General features: G+C 47.8%; 1 protein-coding gene across 3 annotated transcripts in view; it reads left to right on the top strand.

The window, feature by feature from the left end:
- LOC138823660 (cilia- and flagella-associated protein 57) overlaps nt 1–19,540 on the top strand; it is a 60,667-nt gene that overhangs the window by 35,404 nt on the left and 5,723 nt on the right. For all 3 annotated transcript variants that reach the window (XM_070017139.1, XM_070017140.1, XM_070017138.1), the window contains exons 16-21: nt 1,010–1,183; nt 2,256–2,414; nt 4,926–5,069; nt 9,961–10,077; nt 11,984–12,118; nt 12,205–12,348. In XM_070017139.1, coding sequence (XP_069873240.1) covers nt 1,010–1,183; nt 2,256–2,414; nt 4,926–5,069; nt 9,961–10,077; nt 11,984–12,118; nt 12,205–12,348 — 873 coding nt within the window. The remainder of the gene's footprint in view (nt 1–1,009; nt 1,184–2,255; nt 2,415–4,925; nt 5,070–9,960; nt 10,078–11,983; nt 12,119–12,204; nt 12,349–19,540) is intronic.

The following is a 19,540-nucleotide window of genomic DNA, read 5'->3' as shown; positions in this document are numbered from 1 at the left end:
AGTAGCTACTGTCTGCCAGTATATGCTGTCCATAGGGAAATCAATTGGGGAGGGGGACAGTATGAAATGAAACCTTTCTGCTCTCAAGAAACTTACATAGAATGGGAGAGACAACCAGTAACTTCACAAATAAAAACAAAAATAGAGCTGGATACTGGTGACTCCCGCCTATAATCTTAACTACTCAGGAGGCTGAGATCTAAGGATGTGGTTTGAAACTGGATCAGGCAAGAAAGTCTCTGAGCCTCTTATCTTCAATTTCCTGGCAAAGAAAGCTGGAGGTAGCCAGTGCTGGTGGCTCACACCTAGCTCTTCAGGAGACTGAGATCTAAGGATCATGCTCTATTGAAAGGAAAATCCATGAGACACTTATCTCCAATTAACCACCAAAAAATTCTAGAAGTAGAGCTGTGGCTCAAGTGGTGAGCCAAAAACCTCAGGGACAGTGGTGCCCAGATCCTGAGGTTAAGCCCCAGGACTAGCACCAAAATAAAAAAAATTTTAAGCTGGAAGTAGCGCTATGATCCAAGTGGTAGAACTCTAGCCTTGAATAAAAAAGCCAAAGGACACGCCTAGACTCCAGTACTGGTGTGTACACACACACACACACACATGCACATGCACAAAACTACATATTATATACATACATATAGTGAGTATATATTATATTTTTATATTTATATATAATTTTATATATGTATAAAAATATTTTATGAAGTATAAAACATAATTATGATATAAAATTACATATAGGTTATCATTACATCTGTCACAAGTTCTGTGAAGGAAAATTACAGGAAGCCGGGGTATTGGTAAAGATCTGGAGGTGTTGGTAAGAGGGTGGTTGTAGTGGTAGAGCCTGAGGCCTGGCTGGCAAAGGAAGAGTCCATCTGTCATGGGGCTCCTCCCCCATTCTCTAGGAAAGGCCTCCGTGCTCCCCTTACCCCAGCACAGGAGCATCATGAGCCCCTCTCCCCATGACATCTACCCACCCCCACCCCCCTGTCAGGCACAAGAAGACGTCAGGCAACAGCTGCGGGAGTTCGAAGAGACCAAGAAACAGATTGAAGAAGATGAAGACAGAGAAATCCAGGACATCAAAACCAAGTATGAGAAAAAGCTTCGGGATGAAAAGGAATCCAACTTGAGGCTCAAAGGAGAAACAGGCATCATGAGGAAGAAGGTATGGGGGCTGTTCCCCCAGAGAGATCCAGGGCCAGGCCCAGGAAACAGAGAGAGCCCTGGGTGGCCAAGCAAGAGTCCTTCCTGAATGTCCTCCCCTCCAGTGAGCAGGTTAGGATAAGAACAGTGCCAGGTGTGCCTTTAGGCAGACATCCCTGCTACGTCCTTTGAAGGGACCACATCCCTTTTCCCAGCATCCTTTTCCGTAGGGCTCACACTGCTGGTTGCTCTGGGCTTTCACTTCTGGGGAAATAGAAAGTGACAGAAGTGGGAAAGAGGTTGAGATAGACAATGTCTTAGCCTGGAGCTACCCTGCAGGCATGGTGGATCCTGTTTGAATTCCTGAGGATGGAAGTATAAGCTTGGATAGAGAGGTAAATCTGGTATTTTTTTATTCACTGATGATGGCTGTGACTCATAGATTTGCTATAGTTAATTATCTAGCCTTAGAGAAGCCAAGAAATCACACCCCTATGGAATCTAGGGGACAATCACGCCTTCCCTTCTCAAACATGGCTAAGATGGCTCACTAAGTAAGGTCCAATCTCTGTGACCTTTGTAGGCCACTGATCACAACCTTCCAAGGTCTGTGCAAAAATAGAAGATCCTGAGTCTACTCCGGGAAATCAGCTCAGAAGCTTGCTATCAGAACAAGCTGAGAATGGGGCTTGGAAATCATCAGGCAGAATACTGTCATCCATTTGGCCTGGGAAATTCTGAAACAATCTCAAATTCTCAAGAAATTCCCTCCCACAAACAAACAAGAAAGAGTCAGGCATAGTGGCATATACCTGTAATCCTAGCACCTGGGAGTCTGAGGCGTAAGGACCAAAGAGAGGCCATCTTGAGCTATATCTTGAGACCCAGACATAAAAACAACAACAGAATGAATGTATTTCCCCCTACCCCCCCACCCCCCCACCCCCGCCAAAATGCAAAGATGTTGAGTGCATGGTATTCTCAGGGGAGAAGCTTTCAGCCCGCAGCTGGCCAGTGTTAGGGAGCTCTTTGGAAGGAGTGTGGATAAGCTCAAAGACCCCTGTGGTCTTTCCTGTTGCTGTTTGTATCTTCAGTTCAGCAGCCTCCAGAAGGAGATCGAAGAGCGAACCAATGACATTGATATTCTCAAGGCAGAACAGGTGAAGCTGCAAGGAGTCATCAAGTCTCTGGAGAAGGACATGCTAGGCCTCAAACGAGAGATCCAGGAAAGGGATGAGACGATCCAAGACAAGGTGAGGGTTTGTCCTGCAGCCTCGTTCACCCACAGCCCTGGGAGCGAGGGCCTCCAGACTCTTGGAGCACATGTATTTGACTTCATGGAGGAGATGTGAAGCACTGGAGTGATTACTGCAACGCATCACACTCAATTCTTCCAACAGCTCAGGAAACTGAGCTCCAGGAGGTCAACTATTCTGTCCCAATTCACAGTTTGTAAGAGATGGGTTGGGTTGAATCAGCTGATGCCAAGGGCCTTCATATTGCCCTATTCCAGGTATCCCAAGGTGTCTCATCTCCATGGACAGGGGGAGCTTACATACTATATGGCTCACATGGGCCTCTTGGCCAGAGAAAGACTCCTCTAGAATTGGTTCTGTAACTATTGGGTGCCCCAGGAAGTTAGTACCACTTTGGAGGAGCCCTTTCCACAAAACACTCACAAGACAGATACACATTCTGAGGTATACCCCCTCACTCTCCAGAATGAACTATCCTCCTGAGCCAATCCTAACTCCATGTGTCCTCATCATGAGCTCTGCATCTGGTATCTTAGCCAGGCAAGGATTCCCCTGTGGTTCAATGTGGGCTTCACCATTAGATAAATAGGTCCCTCCCCCTCCATTTACCAAGGATTGCTCATTGGGCAACTTCTACAAGCCTTCCATTCTCACCTTAAAATGAGAATGAGACCTATCAAGAAGAGCTTGTAAGGTTTCACTGGGATAGCAGCTATGTGCCATTTCCACATAGAAAGGATTGGGTATGAATCTGAAGCTCTCTTCGGTTTCTCAGAGTGAGAATTGACAAGGACAGACCGAGGCCTCCTCACCTAGAAAATTGTAACCATCTCCTAACATCCTTCCTTCTTGTCTCACATCACCTGTCCCCACCACCACAGCAGCCAGAGTACAAATATATAACCATGTCATTCTCCCCCTTACAGTTCTTCAGTGCTTTCCCCTGGCCAACAGCAGCGGTCAACAAACTTTTCCTGTAAAAGACTAGTTGGTAAACATTTTAAGCTTTTCCTGGCCATATGGTCTCTGTCTCAACGAATCAACTCTAGGTACCATCTGTGAAGCCACCCATGAGTAAACGATGATAAATGAATGAGCTTGGCTATGTTCTGATCAAAATTTATAAAAATAGGCACCAGACCAAATGAGGCCCATGGGCTTAGTTTGCTAACTCTTGGCCTACAGGATAAATTCTGGGCTCTTTAGACCAACATGCAAGACCATTGCCTTCCACCCTCTCCCCAGCTCAGGTCCCATTTCCCCCAACACTCAGGCAAATTATTCCGAGTACCCTTAATACATAGCTGGCCTCTGAAGCTCCCTCCGCCACAGCTCCAAGTTATAATTATATACACATCTACTTCCCACTAGTGTTTTCTCCTTAAGAACAGGAATTGTATGGGACTGGGAATGTGGCTTAGTGGTAGAGTCCTTGCCTAGCATGCATGAAGCCCTGGGTTGGATTCTTCAAGTACCACATAAACAGAAAAGATTGGAAGTAGCACTGTGGTTCAAATGGTAGAGTGCTAGCCTTGAGCAAAAGAAGCTCAGGGACAGTGTCCAGGCCCTGAGTTCAAGCCCCCGGACTGGCCAAAAAAAAACAAAAAACAGGAATTGTGTCATACATACATTCAGAATTCTAATACATGGCAAAAGATCTTCAATCAGTAAAACATAGATGGTTGGATGGATGGATGGATGATTGATGGACAGATGATAGACTGACCCATATCACAATCGCTATTAGTGTACAGTGAATTACCTGGAAACTTAGTTTTCAGATTAAAAGCAACAGCTGTCTTATTAGGCCAACAGATTCTGTGGATCAAGCATTTGAACAGGGTTACAATGGAATGGCTTGTCCCTATCCCTGATGTCTGGGGCCTCAGCAGGGAAGACTGAGGGCTGACTCAAACAGCTAGAAGCTGGGAGATCAACATCCAAAGTGGCTTGTCTGACGTGCCTGGCACCGTGGCAAGGATGGTGGGGAAGCTGGGTGCAGCCAGGTGTTTCCACCGGAGCCCTAGATGTGCTTCAGTCTGGAGGGTTCTGTATGGACTTCTTGCAGAGCAGATAGCCTCCAAGTATTCCATAAAGCTCCTTGACCTTTCTGATGTAGCCTGGAAACAACTCTTTGCTTGGGTCACAAAAAGTATTAAGTCCAGCTAGATATACAGGCGGTGGGGGTGGGGGGTGGAGGGAGAGAGTGAGGGAGGGACTGCTTTCCACCTCCAACAGAGAAGCAGGACAGTCTCAGTGGGAGAGCTACAGTGTGGGATGGGGGATGCAGCTGTCCACAGCCTGTGTATGAAAGAGTACGTGAGCAGCCCAGCAGGGAAGGAATCGTGCTGCAGCCTGGAGGAGAGAGTGCCAACTCTGTCTCCCCAGTGGAGGGAAGTCTGTGGCCTCATCCATCGGGAGCCTCCTCAGGACTTGAGATCTTGAAAGGGATTCCATGCACCAGGGCTTTGTGATAGCTCCCACTTCTTTCTCTATTTCAACCCCCAGGAAAAGCGAATTTATGACCTGAAAAAGAAAAACCAAGAACTAGAAAAATTCAAGTTTGTGCTCGACTACAAAATAAAGGAACTTAAGAAACAAATAGAACCTCGGGAGAATGAGATCAAGGTGATGAAGGAACAGATTCAAGAGGTGAGAAGCCATCTGCCACACCTGGCCTCTCAGACATTCCCACCCCCCCCCCACGCCCACCCCCCCCCACCCCCGCCTCAGCTCATCCTCTAATTGCCACCTGGCCCCAGGGGAGTGAATGAAAACTCTTGTAGCTCCTCCCTGCTCTCTGCTTCAAAAGGTAGGTGTGGTCTCATACTTCACAGACCAAGAAGGTCCAGCTGAGGGCTGAGCTCCCCCAGAGCAAAGTACTTTGGGATTTAGCTTGCTCCTTGGGGAGACGCAGCAGTTGAATGTTAGACCACCAGAGGGCAGTGTGTACTCAGCCAACAGACTCACCAAGCACCTGGGTGGTTCACAAGGTATTTCTTCAACAGAATGTTGGGGTGGAGCTCCAGGCCCTGTGCACGGTGTTTAGACTTCACTTGATAAGGAATCGGAACTCTTCAAAGCCTCTTAAGCTCAGAAGTGGAACAATTCAGAATATGTTCTGGGAAACAGGATGAAGGTAGAGAGGAGAACTTAGCAGCAAGACGAGTAGACCAGGGCTTCTGAGAGGCTGATGATGTACCACCTTCCCACTTGTGCCCTGGCTCCCCCACATACTGCATTTCCTTATACCATGTGTTCACTGGGCAGGAAACAGCTCATGGTGGGGATTTTGATTGCTGGAAAGTTGAATTCTTTTTTTTTTGGGGGGGGGGGGGTCCGGTCGTGGAGCCTGAACTCTGGGCCTGGGCGCTGTCCCTCAGCTCTTCAGCTCAAGGCTAGTGCTCTACCACTTGAGCCACAGCGCCACTTCCAGCTTTTTTCTTTTTGCTTATGTGGTGCTGAGGAATCGAACCCAGGGCCTCAGGCATGCAAGGCAAGCGCTCTACCACTGAGCCACCTTCCCAGCCCTGGAAAGTTGAATTCTTGATTTCCACCCCCATATCCTCTTCTTCCAATTTTTTTTTCCTTCTCCAATTTTTTTCTTAATAAATGGGACCATGGTTTCCCCCAGGTGAAGATAGCAATGTAGACATCTTTCTTGACTTCCCTTCTCATAACTCCATAAACCAAATCTAACAGCATCTCAAGAAGACTAATGGAAGGCCAGGGTGGTGCTAGCCCCTTGAAATCTCTGCCCTCGTCTCCTCATTTGATACTATATTTGTCAGCTGGATTTAAGATTAAGTCCACAGAAGCCAAAGGTGTGGCTCAAGTGGTAGAGCACCAGCAAAAAAGCCAAGGGAATTCAAGCCCCAGTAATGGGGTGGGGGGAGGAGGAAGAAACAACCCTCTGCCAGAGGAGAAAGGTCCAAACCTTATCATTTTAGCTTCTACTTGCCTATTTCTTCACACTGCACAAGGCTTCTCAAAACTGTTCATGTTTGGGGGTGGACAGTTCTCTGTTGGGGGTGGGGTGGGGAAGCTAGTCTGTGTATTGCAGGATCTTTAGCAGCACCCCCATTCTCTGCCCACTAGATGCCAGTGGAACCCCTTGTTTGCTCAGGGTGTTAAAAATCAGGAATGTCCCCAGAGATTACCAAATGTGTCCCAGAGGACAACATGCTTTCTCCACTGCCCCTGCCCCATTGAGACTCCCTGAATGGGAAAATTTGATGGAATTTCCTCTCTGAGAAGGGGGGAGGGGGTGTTCCCACATTCTAGGCTCATCTTCTGACTTTCAGTCAAATACTCACATTTCACATATTTCACACTTTTTCTGTAAACCTATTATTTATAGTCTCAGAGTACTTGGAGGAGGCTTTGCCCTGGGGCAGAGGGAAGAACAAAGGTAAAACTATAATCAAGGGATCGCTTCCATTCCAACCCAGTTTGTCTCTGCTGATTTAGGATGGCAGAGAAAAAGGCTGATCCACTACAGACACTCAGACTCCACCTTAGGAACCCCGCAAGCTGGAGAAACCCTCTTCTTCCACCTGCCTGCCCTGGACTAGCACACTGTCAGCCCTCACCTGAGGCCCAGGGACAGCCTCCTGGCCACTCTGCCAGGCTCTAGTTTTGTCCTTTGTGTCAGATCCTCTGACACACCAGTTAATTCCTGCTGCTTCTGGTAAAAAAGCCCTTCTGAAGCTGCTGGGGCTTTCAGGATGAAGATCAGATTGCTCCCCTTTTGAGTTCTTGCCCCTGGGTACTGTATGACCCAGCTCAGCAGCCCTCTCCTGCCCGCCCTCCTCCCTCCTCCTTACCCGGAACCTCTGTGGCCTGCAGAAATGCCTGGAACTGCCTGTGCCTCTGGCTGTTCTCTGCCTCCATTTCTGTTTCCTTTTTTCCTCTAATACTTACTTTTCCTCCAAAACCCAGCTAAAGAAGTCTCCTAGGCCGCCACCTGTGTGCTCCACAGGGTGCCTTCTATCAGTCACTGACAGCCTGTTTCTCCTTGGCTTCTCACTTCTCTTATCCCTCTGGATCTGACTACCCTACACAACGCCGCCTCGGGACAGGGAGTCGTTGCTCTAGCGGTGCAATGACCCCATGGCTGTGTGTCCTCTACAAGTCAGCTCTCCAGAGCACTGCCTCTTTACCTCCCCAGAGGCAGAGCATTGCAGTCTCTCCTCAAGTCTCTACCAGTGCTCCCTTTGCCCCCCACATTTGCCACTCATCAAATACTCATTGAGCACCATCCTTCTGCCAGACACCTTATTCTGTCTAGTAAAACGCCATGAGCAGATACTTCCTCCAGAGGCTCCCCTTCATGTCCAGAACATGGGGGTGACCCATTAGGGCCTCCTGGTACCCTAATGCCAAGAGCCTTGAGACCCAACAGAGGACCAAGGAAAAACTCAGGGGTCACACTACCTAGCCACATACCAAAAAAAAAAAGAGAGAGATGGGGCTGGGAAGGTGGCTCAGTGGTAGAGTGCTTGCCCTTGCATACATGAGGCCCTGGGTTCAATTCCTCAGCACCACATAAGCAGAAAAAGCCAGAAGTGGCGCTGTGGCTCAAGTGGTAGAGTGCTAGCTGTGAGATGAAGAGCTGAGAGACAGTGTCCAAGCCCAGACAAAAAATAAAAAAGAAAGAAAAAAAGCTGCCCTATTCCCTCAAAATAGTCAATGAGCCTCCCTATTAACAGGAATAGTAATGGCTAACAGAGTTTGTGTATAAATCAAACATCACCTTTTGCTTTGGGCAGGAATCAGGTCTACTGAAAGTGTACACACATCTAGCTTCACCCTGTTCAGAAGTTCCAGCTATCACACAGACATCTTTGGTTAATACAAATCAACAATGAAAAAAAAATCTTTCAGCTCACTGGTGGTTTCTTCTTTATTTTTTCCCTTTTAAAGACAGAATACCTCTCTGTTGTAATTTCTTTTTCTTTTTCTTTTTTTTTTTTGTCAGTTGTGGGGCTTGAACTCTGGGCTTGTGTGCTATCCCTGCGCTCTTCAGCTCAAGGCGAGTGCTCTACCGCATGAGCCACAGCACCACTTCCAGTTTTCTAGTGGTTTATTGGAGATAAAAGTCTCACGGACTTTTCTGCCCAGGCTGGCTTTGAATCGTGATCCTCAGATCTCAGCCTCCTCAGTAGCTAGGATTACAGGCGTGAGCCACCGGCGCCGGCTTTTCTCTTTTCTTTCTCTGTTCTTCTATCTCTCTCTCTCTCTCTCTCTCTCTCTCTCTCTCTCTCTCTCTCTCTCTCTCTCTCTCTCTCTCTCTCTCCCTCTCTCTCTCCCTCTCTCTCTCTCTCTGTCTCTGTCTCTCTGTCTCTCTCTGTCTCTGTCTCTCTGTCTCTCTCTCTCTCTGTCTCTCTCTCTCTGTCTCTCTCTCTCTCTCTCTCTCTCTCTCTCTCTGTCTCTCTCTCTCTCTCTCTCTCTCTCTCTGTGGTTTTTATTTTTTTTGGGTCCGGTCGTGGGGCCTGAACTCTGGGCCTGGGCGCTGTCCCTCAGCTCTTCAGCTCAAGGCTAGCGCTCTACCACTTGAGCTATAACGCCACTTCCGGCTTTTTTCTTTTTGCTTATGTGGTGCTGAGGAATCAAACCCAGGGCCTCAGGCATGCAAGGCAAGCAAGCGCTCTACCACTGAGCCACCTTCCCAGCCCCTGTGTGTGTTTTTTTCTGTTGTACTTTTGAACAACTTTTCAGGAGAATGATACTGAGTTTGCCTACTCAGCTTTTTTCTGTTTTACACTTTCAAATTGTGTGCTTTAGAATCAACCTTAAACTTTCTATTTAGGATGACTGTGGTCAATTCTGTGGTAAAGCTTCAGTCACATAACCTCACAAAGCAAAGAAGAGGAGGAGGAGGAGGAGGAGGGGGAAGAGGAGGAGGAGGTGGTGGTGGTGGTGGTACTTTTCTTGAGAATCCTGCTTCATGTTGAACTTGAAACTCCAGTACTTGAGAGTGAAGAAGTTCGAAGGAATTCAACAAAAGGGAGGAAGTTGGACCCTGGTGGCTCTTACCTGTAACCCTAGCTACTGAGTTCTGAGGATCTGAAGCCAACCCCGGGCAGACAAACTGAGGAGATTCTTACCTCCAGTTAACCAGCAAAACGCAGAAAATAGAGCTATGGCCCAGGTGGAAGTGTGCTAGCTTTGAGTACAAAAGCTCAGGTCTCAAGTTCAAGCCCCAAGCCTGGCACAGAACAAAAGAAAGAAAGAAATCTTCATGGAATCTTTGTGGTAAAGGAAAGAAAAGGTGACTGGAAAGGAAAACTTTCCAGCCTGGCCATAGACACATATGGCCCTGAGTTGAGACACATCAGGGAAGGGGACAGAAGAACTTTCAGGATGGCAACAACGAAGAAGAAAGGTTTCATCAACCAGAGAATGCAAATGAGAGGGAGAAAAAATAGGCCTTGGTACTTGGTACTAGGGAATATTTCCACCGAAAGTCTTCGGTTCTCAAATGTAATTTCCATTCTCTTACTTTCTGATTGTCTACCTCTTTTTCTCTGGTTCCCCAAAGATGGAAAGCGAGCTGGAGCGTTTCCATAAACAGAACACACAACTGGAGCTGAACATCACGGAACTGTGGCAGAAACTGAGAGCCACCGACCAAGAGATGCGCAAGGAGCAACAGAAGGTGGGAGGGCTTGCAGTCTGGCAGTGCTTGGATGCAGAGTCTGGCACCTGCCTGCAGTGGGCAGCTGGCTTGTTGGAGAAAGAACCAGCCCACTGCCAAGATGCACTTCCTGTTTTAACTCTCACTCTACTTGGCCACAGCCCTGCCTGGTTTCAGGCCCAAGCAAATTTCTATGACAGAATTCATCTGAGACTAGAAAATGACTCGGGTGCAGTGACCAAGAGGAGAGGCACTGGTTTCGTGAGAACATTTTGAGTCTTTGGCTTCTTTAGTCTAGGGGAAAATAGCACCAGAGCAGGCATTTGTACTCAGTGGTTAAAGTCGTTGAACACCAAAAACAAAACTATCAAGACTAGAAGAGCCTGAGACATCATCAATTCCTATGTCTATATTATAAGGAAAATATGGAGGTTAAGAAACTTCTATCATTTACCAGGAGTGGCTCACTCCTGTAATCCTAGCTATTCAGGAGGCTGAAATCTGAAGAACATGGTTCAAGGCCAGCCCAAGCAGGAAAATATGTGAGACTTTTTTTTTCTTTTTTCTTTCTTTCTTTTTTTTCTTTCAGTCATGGGGCTTGAACTCTGGGCCTGGGTGCTGTCCCTCAGCTCTTCAGCTCAAGGCGAGCACTCTACCACTTGAGCCACAGCACCACTTCCGGTTTTCTGGTGGTTTATTGGAAATAAGAGTCTCATGGACTTTCCTGCCCAGGCTGGCTTTGAACCATGATCCTCAGATCTCAGCCTCCTGAGTAATTAGGATTACAGGCACGAGCCACTAGAGCCCAACTGAGACTCTTATTTCTAATTAGCCACCAAAAAGCTGGAAGTGTGGAGCTGTGGCTCAAGTGACAGATGGAATGAAAAAAGCTAAGGGACAGCATCCAGGCCCTGAGTTCACACCCCAATACCAGAAGGAAGGGAGGAAGGGAGGAAGGAAGGGAGGGAGGAAGGGAAGGGAAGGAGGGAGGAAGGAAGGAAGGAAGGAAGGAAGGAAGGAAGGAAGGGAGGGAGGGAGGGAGGGAGGGAGGGGGGGAGGGAGGGGGGAGGGAGGAAGGAAGGAAGGGAGGGAAGGGAAAAGGAGGGAAGGGAAAGGGAGGGAAGGGAGGAAAAGAAAAGTGTAAGTGTACCAGCATGCATAGCTAGCTAGCACAAGTGGAGCCAATCAAGTCTTCTGGTCCTAGGCCAGTACATAGCTAGTGTTTGTTGAATAAGAATGAATTTTCCCATCCTCCACATCAAACATTTACTGTGTGCTAGATAATACTAGAAGTTGCAGGGCTACAAATGGGAACAGATTCTAATCCTTTCACAAGCTGAAGATGCTGATAGGCGATGGGTGGCATGTGCGTGTTAGAGTATGAAATAGAAACTTAGGGGATGTGGATAAAGGGCTAAGGGAGCAAAGGAAAAGAAGGGAGCCTCCCTAGGTCAGGGATCACAGATCTGCCTGATTCTCCAGGATCCTCTTCCCCCTATTCACACAGTACTCCTGACTGTCAAGAGGGAGAAAGGGAGCCCTGGCCAGAATGATAATCTCTATCTTGGCTCTAAAGTAACACATATGGTTGTATGAGCTTCCTTTCATCCAAGGCCTGTAGCCCTCAAAGGAATCCAGAGCGATAAAAGAAGCTATGTGCTGTCTCTTAAGGATGATGCACCAGGCCACTTAGCTTGTTCAGGCAAGGGACCCAGCCCAGCCAGGTACACCAGAATTTCAGTACTGTCCCCACTTAGCTGTGTGCTCACCTCAGTCTCCATGCCCAGTGGGCCCCCTGATGGTCAGTTGTAAGTCCCGGATGAGGGGACGCTTGTTCCTTTTTGTGCCCTTAGCCTCTGGCTGTAGCCCCTGCTTCTCCACCTGGAGCACACCTTGCGGTGGCCAGACTAACTATCTCTGCTTGCAGGAGCGGGACTTGGAAGCGCTGGTCAGACAGTTTAAGACAGACCTCCACAACTGCGTGGCATATATCCAGGAGCCCCGCTTGCTGAAGGAGAAGATCCGGGGTCTCTTTGAGAAGTACGTGCAGCGGGCAGACATGGTGAGCTCAGAATTCTCTTCCTGCCCTGCCCTGCTCTACGCTCCACACCTCCCCTCCCTCACTGAGAACTCCCTCGGCCCCACCAGGTGGAGATTGCTGGGCTCAACTCAGACCTGCAGCAGGAGTACGCCCGCCAGCGGGAGCATCTCGAGAGGAACCTGGCCACGCTCAAGAAGAAGGTGGTCAAGGAGAGCGAGCTGCACCGCAGCGACTACGTCCGCATCATGCAGGTACAGCATGGCGCACATCACCAAGCTCCCTGGGAAGCTCAGGCGGCAGAGACCCAGGATCTCTCAGAGACCACCCATCCTCCATGCTTCCCAGACTTCCAGGGGACCCTACAGCCAAGGGAGGACCCTCGACTCCTCCCTCTGACCTCCCAGAGCTCATCCTGACTGTGCCTGTGACCAAAAGCCTTTTCCTTGCCTATCTCACTTCACCAGGCATCCCTCTTTCCCTCCCGAGCCCGTCTGTATCCTCAGCGAACGTGTGTCCCTGCCTCGCTCCTCTCATGGCTCTCCATCCTTTGGGACTTTGGTCCAGGTCAGCTTTCCTGAGACACCCTCTCTCCTCTCTCCTCTGGTTCTAACTCTTGTTTCACTTGGCTTTGATTTTGCTGCTTTTTTAATTTGCACTTCACACCTGCTGGGACATGCCTGCCTCATCTCACTTTTCTGGTGCCCTGGGTCCTACCCTTATCTCCTGGTTCAGAGCTAGCCACACCCAGCTGATTTAGCACCCGTCAGATTTTAGGAGCTTACTACACCCATCTCCCAATCTCTTCACTGGGGCTCTTCCTGGCCCCATTATCAACACCCCCACCTGAGCATGGTATCAAGATTGCCCAGCAGGCTTCTGCTTGTATCTCAGTATCGTCTGAGGCAATTAATATGAATTAATATCAAAAGAGAGCATCAGAATTTCATTTATGAAGTATGTACCTCTTTATATTGACATTCCTTTAATGCCCCAATTAAAATACTGGAATGGGGACAGGTGTCAGTTAGATTAAAAGCCACACCCTAGGCTGGCCAGTCCATACCCAGCAGGGGAGAGCACACTGCAATTCAGGCCAGACACAGGCACAACTGACCTCATGCCATCCTAAAATTGCCCCTACCTCCATTAAACCATTACCTTACTCTGAGCCACAAAAGCACGTGGAGGCCCAAAAAGAGGCACAGTGAGTAAGACCCTTAACAGCAGCCGCATACAGCTATTACTAAATGCCTCAAGTGTCCAGAGCAAGGAAAGGTCCCTGAGTCAGATGGGCAATAAAATCTGGGTGACAACAGGAGCAGTTATCAACTGGTGACCAGCTGGGCTTTCATCCATGCCCTGCCAGCAGCACATAGGCCTGGGAGTCTTCCACAGGCTGGTCCCTTTCTCTGTGGCAAGCAGACACCCAAAACAACTGCCAGAACAGCAACTACGCACAGAATCCAAAGAAGTAAAAAGGTCGAAGCATCCACACAGGGGCAGGCAGCTTGTTCTCTCCATCTCCCCCACTCCCATTGCCCAGAGGGTGCCCAGCTAGGGTGGAGGTAGGTAGCAGAGGAAGGCCAAGCAGGGCTTGTGCCCAGCCCTGCCACTCCCTGAGGTGGGCAGAGGGAAGCAGCCACATAGGAACCCTAGCAGAGCAGCATTGTAATGCCATGTGCTGTACATTACCATGGAGCCAGAGAAGCAACTCAGACAACTGCAGAGAGCAGAAGGGGACCCAAGGCAGGGCTGTGAGGCCCCACCCCACCCCAACCAGAAAGATTCTTACTGCTGATTGCAGAGGGCCCTGAGGAAAAGATTTGACTTTCAAAAACCTTAGGAAGATTGTGTGTGTGTGTGTGTGTGTGTGTGTGTGTGTGTGTGTGTGTGTGTGTGTGTGTGTGTGTGTGTGTGTGTGTGTGTGTGTGTGTGTGTGTGTGTGTGTGTGTGCCACTTGGCTTGTGCCCAGCTTAAGAAGATGTTTTGAAAAGGAAAACTTCAAGCCACCCAAAAGCCAGAAAGTGGAGCTGTGTCTCAAGTTGTATACCATTAGTCTTGAGCACAAAGACTTCCAGGATGTGGGAGATAAGTGAGCACTGTTGTTGTAGAGACCTAGATTACACTGCTTCCACTGATCTTCGTCCAGGAACCATGGGTGAAATCCTTACCCTCTCCAGGAACACCATGTTCATCTGGAAGTGGGGCAGAAAGACATCTACCTCAGTAGCCACCATGAGGATCAAACAAGGTGCCCAACTATAAAACACTAGGAACTAGCTCAAAAATGTCATTTCCCTTTCTTTTCTCTCTGCAAAGAACTTATTCTAGAACCAGTGGAAATCCAGTGAGAGAAACAGTCCACCACATCATGAGTCAGGGGTGCCTCTGGCCTAGAGATGGGGGTTGGGGGGGTGTTGGGAGGAGAAACAGCATGCCTTATTTCAGACCCCCAGCTGGGTGCCTCAGCACATGCTAGAGCTGTAGATACATCTACCAGAGCCCCAAATGGCTAAGGAAGGCTGAGACGCACATGGTATCTGAGGGCAAGTCATTAGAAAATAATTGAAATAACGAGGCCACTGTCTCATCTGTATAACCAGATAGGAGCTGGAGGCCTTTCCATTCCATTCCTCGGCACCCTTACAGATTAGGAACTAAGAGTTGCTATGAAATACAAACATCTACGACACACATTTTATTCATTTGGTTCACATTTTTGAGGGCTTCTTACACAAGGAGCCATGGAGGATTCCAAGATAAGTATGAGAATGTTCTATCCTTAGAGAGTTCTTTAAAAGAATTGGTCCAGGTACAATGATTGACACCTATAATTGATAGGTTCACACCTATCTCAGTTACTCAAGAGACTGAGATCAGGAGGATCAAAGTTCAAGGCCTGCCAGAGCCAAGACTCCGTATTAACCAATACAAAGCTAGGCACCATATCATCTCAGTTACATAGGAAGTAAAAATAAGAGGATTAGGGTCATACTAGTTCAGCCAAAAAATAAGATCTTATTTGAAAAATATTTGGAATAAAAGGGGCTGAAGGTTTGGCTCAAGTAGTAGAGCACCTGCTCAGCAAGCTCAAAACCCTAAGTTCAAACCCTAGTAATCACCAAAGGGGAGGGGGAGAAGGCACTTGAAGCAGGTGTAGGGCCTCCAGTGGTGCTGTGGGCTCATGGTAGAAGCATGTCTTAGGAACTCGTGGGAGACTTCTCAAGGAAAGGGACATTTGAGTAGAGAATGGTCAGGGACCAGATGAGGAGAAAGCCTCCCAGGCAGAGAAAATTACCTGAGGAAAAGCAAAAGAAAGATTGGGGGGGGGTTATTTGTTTGGAATGGGGGGGGGTTGGGCAGGGGTTAAAGAACAGTGGATCTCCAGGTCTTAGTTTATCATAGAGCTGGGGCAAGAATGGTATGTAGTTGACCTCATGTTGAAAAGCGCCTTCTACCCCATGCCAAGAGGCATCAAGTGCCTCTGCTCAGGTACTCAGGGATATTATCTTTGCCTCAAAAAGATGGACTCGGCCAGGTGCCAGTGGCTCACACCTGTAGGAGCCTCCTACGAGACTTAGATCTGAGGATCATGGTTCAAAGCCAACCCAGGCAGGAAAGTCTGTGAGACCTCTTATCTCCCATTAGCCACCAGAAAACTGAAAGTAGCACCATGGTTCAAAGTGGTAGAGCACTAGCCTTGAGCAAAAGAGCTCAAGGACAACACCCAGGCCTTGAGTTCAGGCCCTACCAACTACAAAAAAAAAGATGAGCTCCATTGGTACCAGCTTGTAGAAAAAGACACAGGAAAACCTATTAGGAGATGCCTGTCAGGTTAAGGGTAAATGAGAAGGGCTTGAAAAGGGGAGAATTCTGATGTCAAAGGTATTTCAGAGTGAAAATAACAAGTTGAAATGCCATGTTAAACACAGGCAGAAGAGGAAAGGAGCACAGGAAGAGTCTAGGATGTTTGGCTGTGTAGTGAGATAGACGATGATCTGACTAAGCCATGCAAGGTTTTCAAGCTCACAAAATGCATCTGTTTTGGCCTGCTTTTCCACACTGTAAGGCACTACCTACGAGTAGAGGCATTGACCCAGTGCAGCCAGTAGGGGGCACTACAGGCTTCCCCTCCTTTCCTTCCCCAACACGGGTGTCTGAAACTTCAGCCAGGGTGTCAGGTAGTTCTGAAGGCCTCAGGCAGTTCTAGTCCCTTTGTTTAGAAATCTTTATATAAAGAGACCTTAGCATCCCTCAATCTGCCGCAAATTCTCCAAACTTGGCACTTAAGAGTAGCTAAGTGGGGGTCTGGAGGACTGGAGGGATTTTTGTAGGCCATCCAGATCAGTGGCCAACAGGAACAGAAGGCTCAGCAAGCATTTTTTGAGCCCACATTTTTTAATTCACAAAAGCACAGTTGACCTCAGCATGACCTCTGGACACAGGCCCCCTCTGGAAAGCATTTTTAAGGAGCTCAGTTTTGACTTATTGGGTAGTTCCATAGCCATAGTACTATGTGTGATATCTGAACAGAAGTCACATAAATGGGAAGTAAGAAAGTCGAGTGTGGGATGGAGTGGTCATGCAGAAACAGGGCACACTGAAGACAGACACAGCTAAGTACAAACGCCAGCTCTACCATTTATACACGGCCTTGTTCCCTCCTACAAAGTCAGTCTGATAATACAAGGTTGTTGTAGGGATGAAATGAGGTAATATATTCAAAATGTTTGAGACCCTGCTGGGATCCAGCACTTGCAGCCTTGCCATTATGATGGCTCTGACATTCTATGTGCTCTCTCTTGACTTCAGGCCTAGAACATTCTTCTCTATACTTGGTTGATCCCCTGTATCTGATTTCCATGGCATACTTCTCCTTAAAGCCTTCTTAAAGACCATGTTCAGCACAATGATCAGTGGGTCACAGATGTTTGCGGGGGGCGGGGGTGGTGGCAGGAAACTGGGTCATTGGTGATTTGGCAGGGGGAGTAAATAAATAAATAAATAAGAATTGGGCTGCATTAAGTCGGGGCCTCAGTCACACTTGAATAAGGATCTAGTTGTGCCTTGGAGGCCCATTTTGGGTATCTGGGCATCATGGAGGTATCAAAGGGTGAGTCAGAAATGAACATTCACACCAGAAGGTACCAGGAGCTGGAAATCATAGAATCATAACTGGTTGACAGGGCGTGGTGGTGGTAGTTGGAGAACTAAGATGATTATAATGGTAGAAGGCCGAGATGCTGGGAATTGCTGGCCACAGATCATAGCAGGATGAGAACAAGATAGGATTCAATAGCCAAATGATTGGAGGTGACCAAGAAGAGGAAGTAACTAAAGATATAAGCAGAAAAGACTCAAAAAGGGTACTTGCCATCTCAAGTCATCATTCTGATGATCTTTCTTTCTTTATTGAATGAGGTGGGAATGAACTAAGAAAAGCCAACTAAGAGATAATAAGTTCTAGATACTTTCAAGCCAGAGCACATGTGACTTCCTTGTGGTTCTCTCAAATCCTTTCCCCTCTGTTCTGGTCTTGTTTTCCACCTTTTAACCCTTGGTTAGGAAGATCCTCATCATATTGTAAGCTGGTATCCACTGAGTTAGTTATTCATTGGCTTATCCATCTCAGCAATAGTTATTGAGCAAGGCAGGGTCCAAGGTCTTAGCACCCAATAAATACCTTTTGGACTAATAGTGTCATGAACGTGAGGTAAAGCTGATATGAGGAAGTTCCAGCAGAATGTTATTGGATGTCATCTAGAAAGGAAAAGTGGGCATCTGGTCTTCAAGTCGTAGATTGAAAGGATAAAGCAGGGACTGGGAATGTGGATTAGTGGTAGAGTGCTTGCTTCACATGCATGAAGCTCTGGGTTTGATTCCTCAGTACCACATACATAGAAAAAGCTGGAAGTGGCTCTATGCTGTGACTCAAGTGATAGAGTACTAGCCTTGAGCAAAAGAAGCTCAGGGACAGTGCGCAGGCCCAGAGTGCAGGCTCCAGGACTGGCAGAAAAAATGGATAAAGCATTCAGTGGGTGGGGGGAAGCCTGCTGTTGGGGTGCCAGTGGCTCACGCCTGTAATCCTAGATAATACTCAGGAGGCTGAGATGTACGGATCATGCTTCCACGCCCGCCCAGGCAGGAAAAGTCTGTGAGACTCTTACCTCCAATTAACGAGCAATATGCCAGAAATGGAGATGCGGCATAAGTGGTAAGGGAATCAACTTTGAGCAAAAAGCCAAATGAGAGAAAGAGGCCCTGAGTTTGAGGCTCAGTATCAGCACCAAATAAATAAAACAAATGAATCCTGCTGCTTTAAAAAAGCAGACACACAAAAAAAGGCAGGCTCAAAGCCAGGCCTGGAGAATGAGGCGAGGGGGTTGGTAATGACACAAGTAATTTTCTCAAGTGAGGAACATGAAATTAAGTGATATACTAGAACCCAGAAGCTCTAGGTCTGAGCTTAGATGAAAAGTCTGTAGAGAGTCCTGAGCCCCAGAGGTCCATCCTCCTACAGAGAAGGACTCATCACAGCTTAGTAAGAGAAGTCCTCCCATTCATCCAGGCTCTTACCATATACCCACCATGCATGGTACAACACCCCAAGAAAAGGTACAGTTTGTTTCTGGAGTGGGTCCATCTCATATAGTTTTAGCCTGCAGCCTTATCCCTGGGAGCTGGTTAGAAATGTAGATCCCAACTATAACCCTTCTGTTACATCACCTTTATAGTAACGGTCATTTTTTAAATGTCATGCATTAAAAAAGAAAAGAAAAGCAGACCCACAGCTCCATTTAATAAGATGCTGGGGTGATTTATTTGTAGAGTTATATGCAAGACTCCATGGTAGGCAAGCAGAATACTGAGGCTGTGAACTCTCTAAGGGCAAAGCAGCCCAACATATTCGAGACACAGGGCTTCCTCCCTGATGCTAAATGGAAGAGCAGAGATGTGAGGCATAGGAAAAAGACAAGACAGACTTTATAGTCCCAACATGCAGCAGCTGGCCTCTAGCAAGCTTCGTCCTCTTTCTCTCTTCCACCCCTCCTCCTCCTCCCTCTTTGGTGCCAGTCCTGAGGCCTGAGCTCAGAGCCTGGCACTGTCCTTGACCGTCTTTGTCCAAGGCTAATGCTCTACCACCTCAGCTCCAGCTCCAGCATTTTTGGTGGTTAATTGAAGATAAGAGTCTCACAGACTTTCCTGACAAGGCTGACTTCCAACTGCTATTCTCAGATCTCAGCCCCCTGAGTAGCTAGGATTATAGGTGTGAGCCACTGGTGCCTGGACCCTTCTTCTCTTTTCCCCCCTCTTCTCAGCTTGCACTCTAGTGATGCACAACTTCTATACCAGCATTACACCCCCACCACACTCACTTCTGTCCCATGCCTTCTGTTGTTCCAGTTGTTCAGGGCCCTCTTTGCCCCTCTCCTTGATAACTCC

Source organism: Dipodomys merriami, unplaced genomic scaffold (assembly GCF_024711535.1).
Source record: "Dipodomys merriami isolate MVZ:Mamm:240054 unplaced genomic scaffold, mDipMer1.0.p SCAF_121, whole genome shotgun sequence".
Classification (NCBI taxonomy): domain Eukaryota; kingdom Metazoa; phylum Chordata; class Mammalia; order Rodentia; family Heteromyidae; genus Dipodomys; species Dipodomys merriami.
Note: the sequence above shows the minus strand (reverse complement) of the source record. Positions and strands in the feature narration are given on the sequence as shown.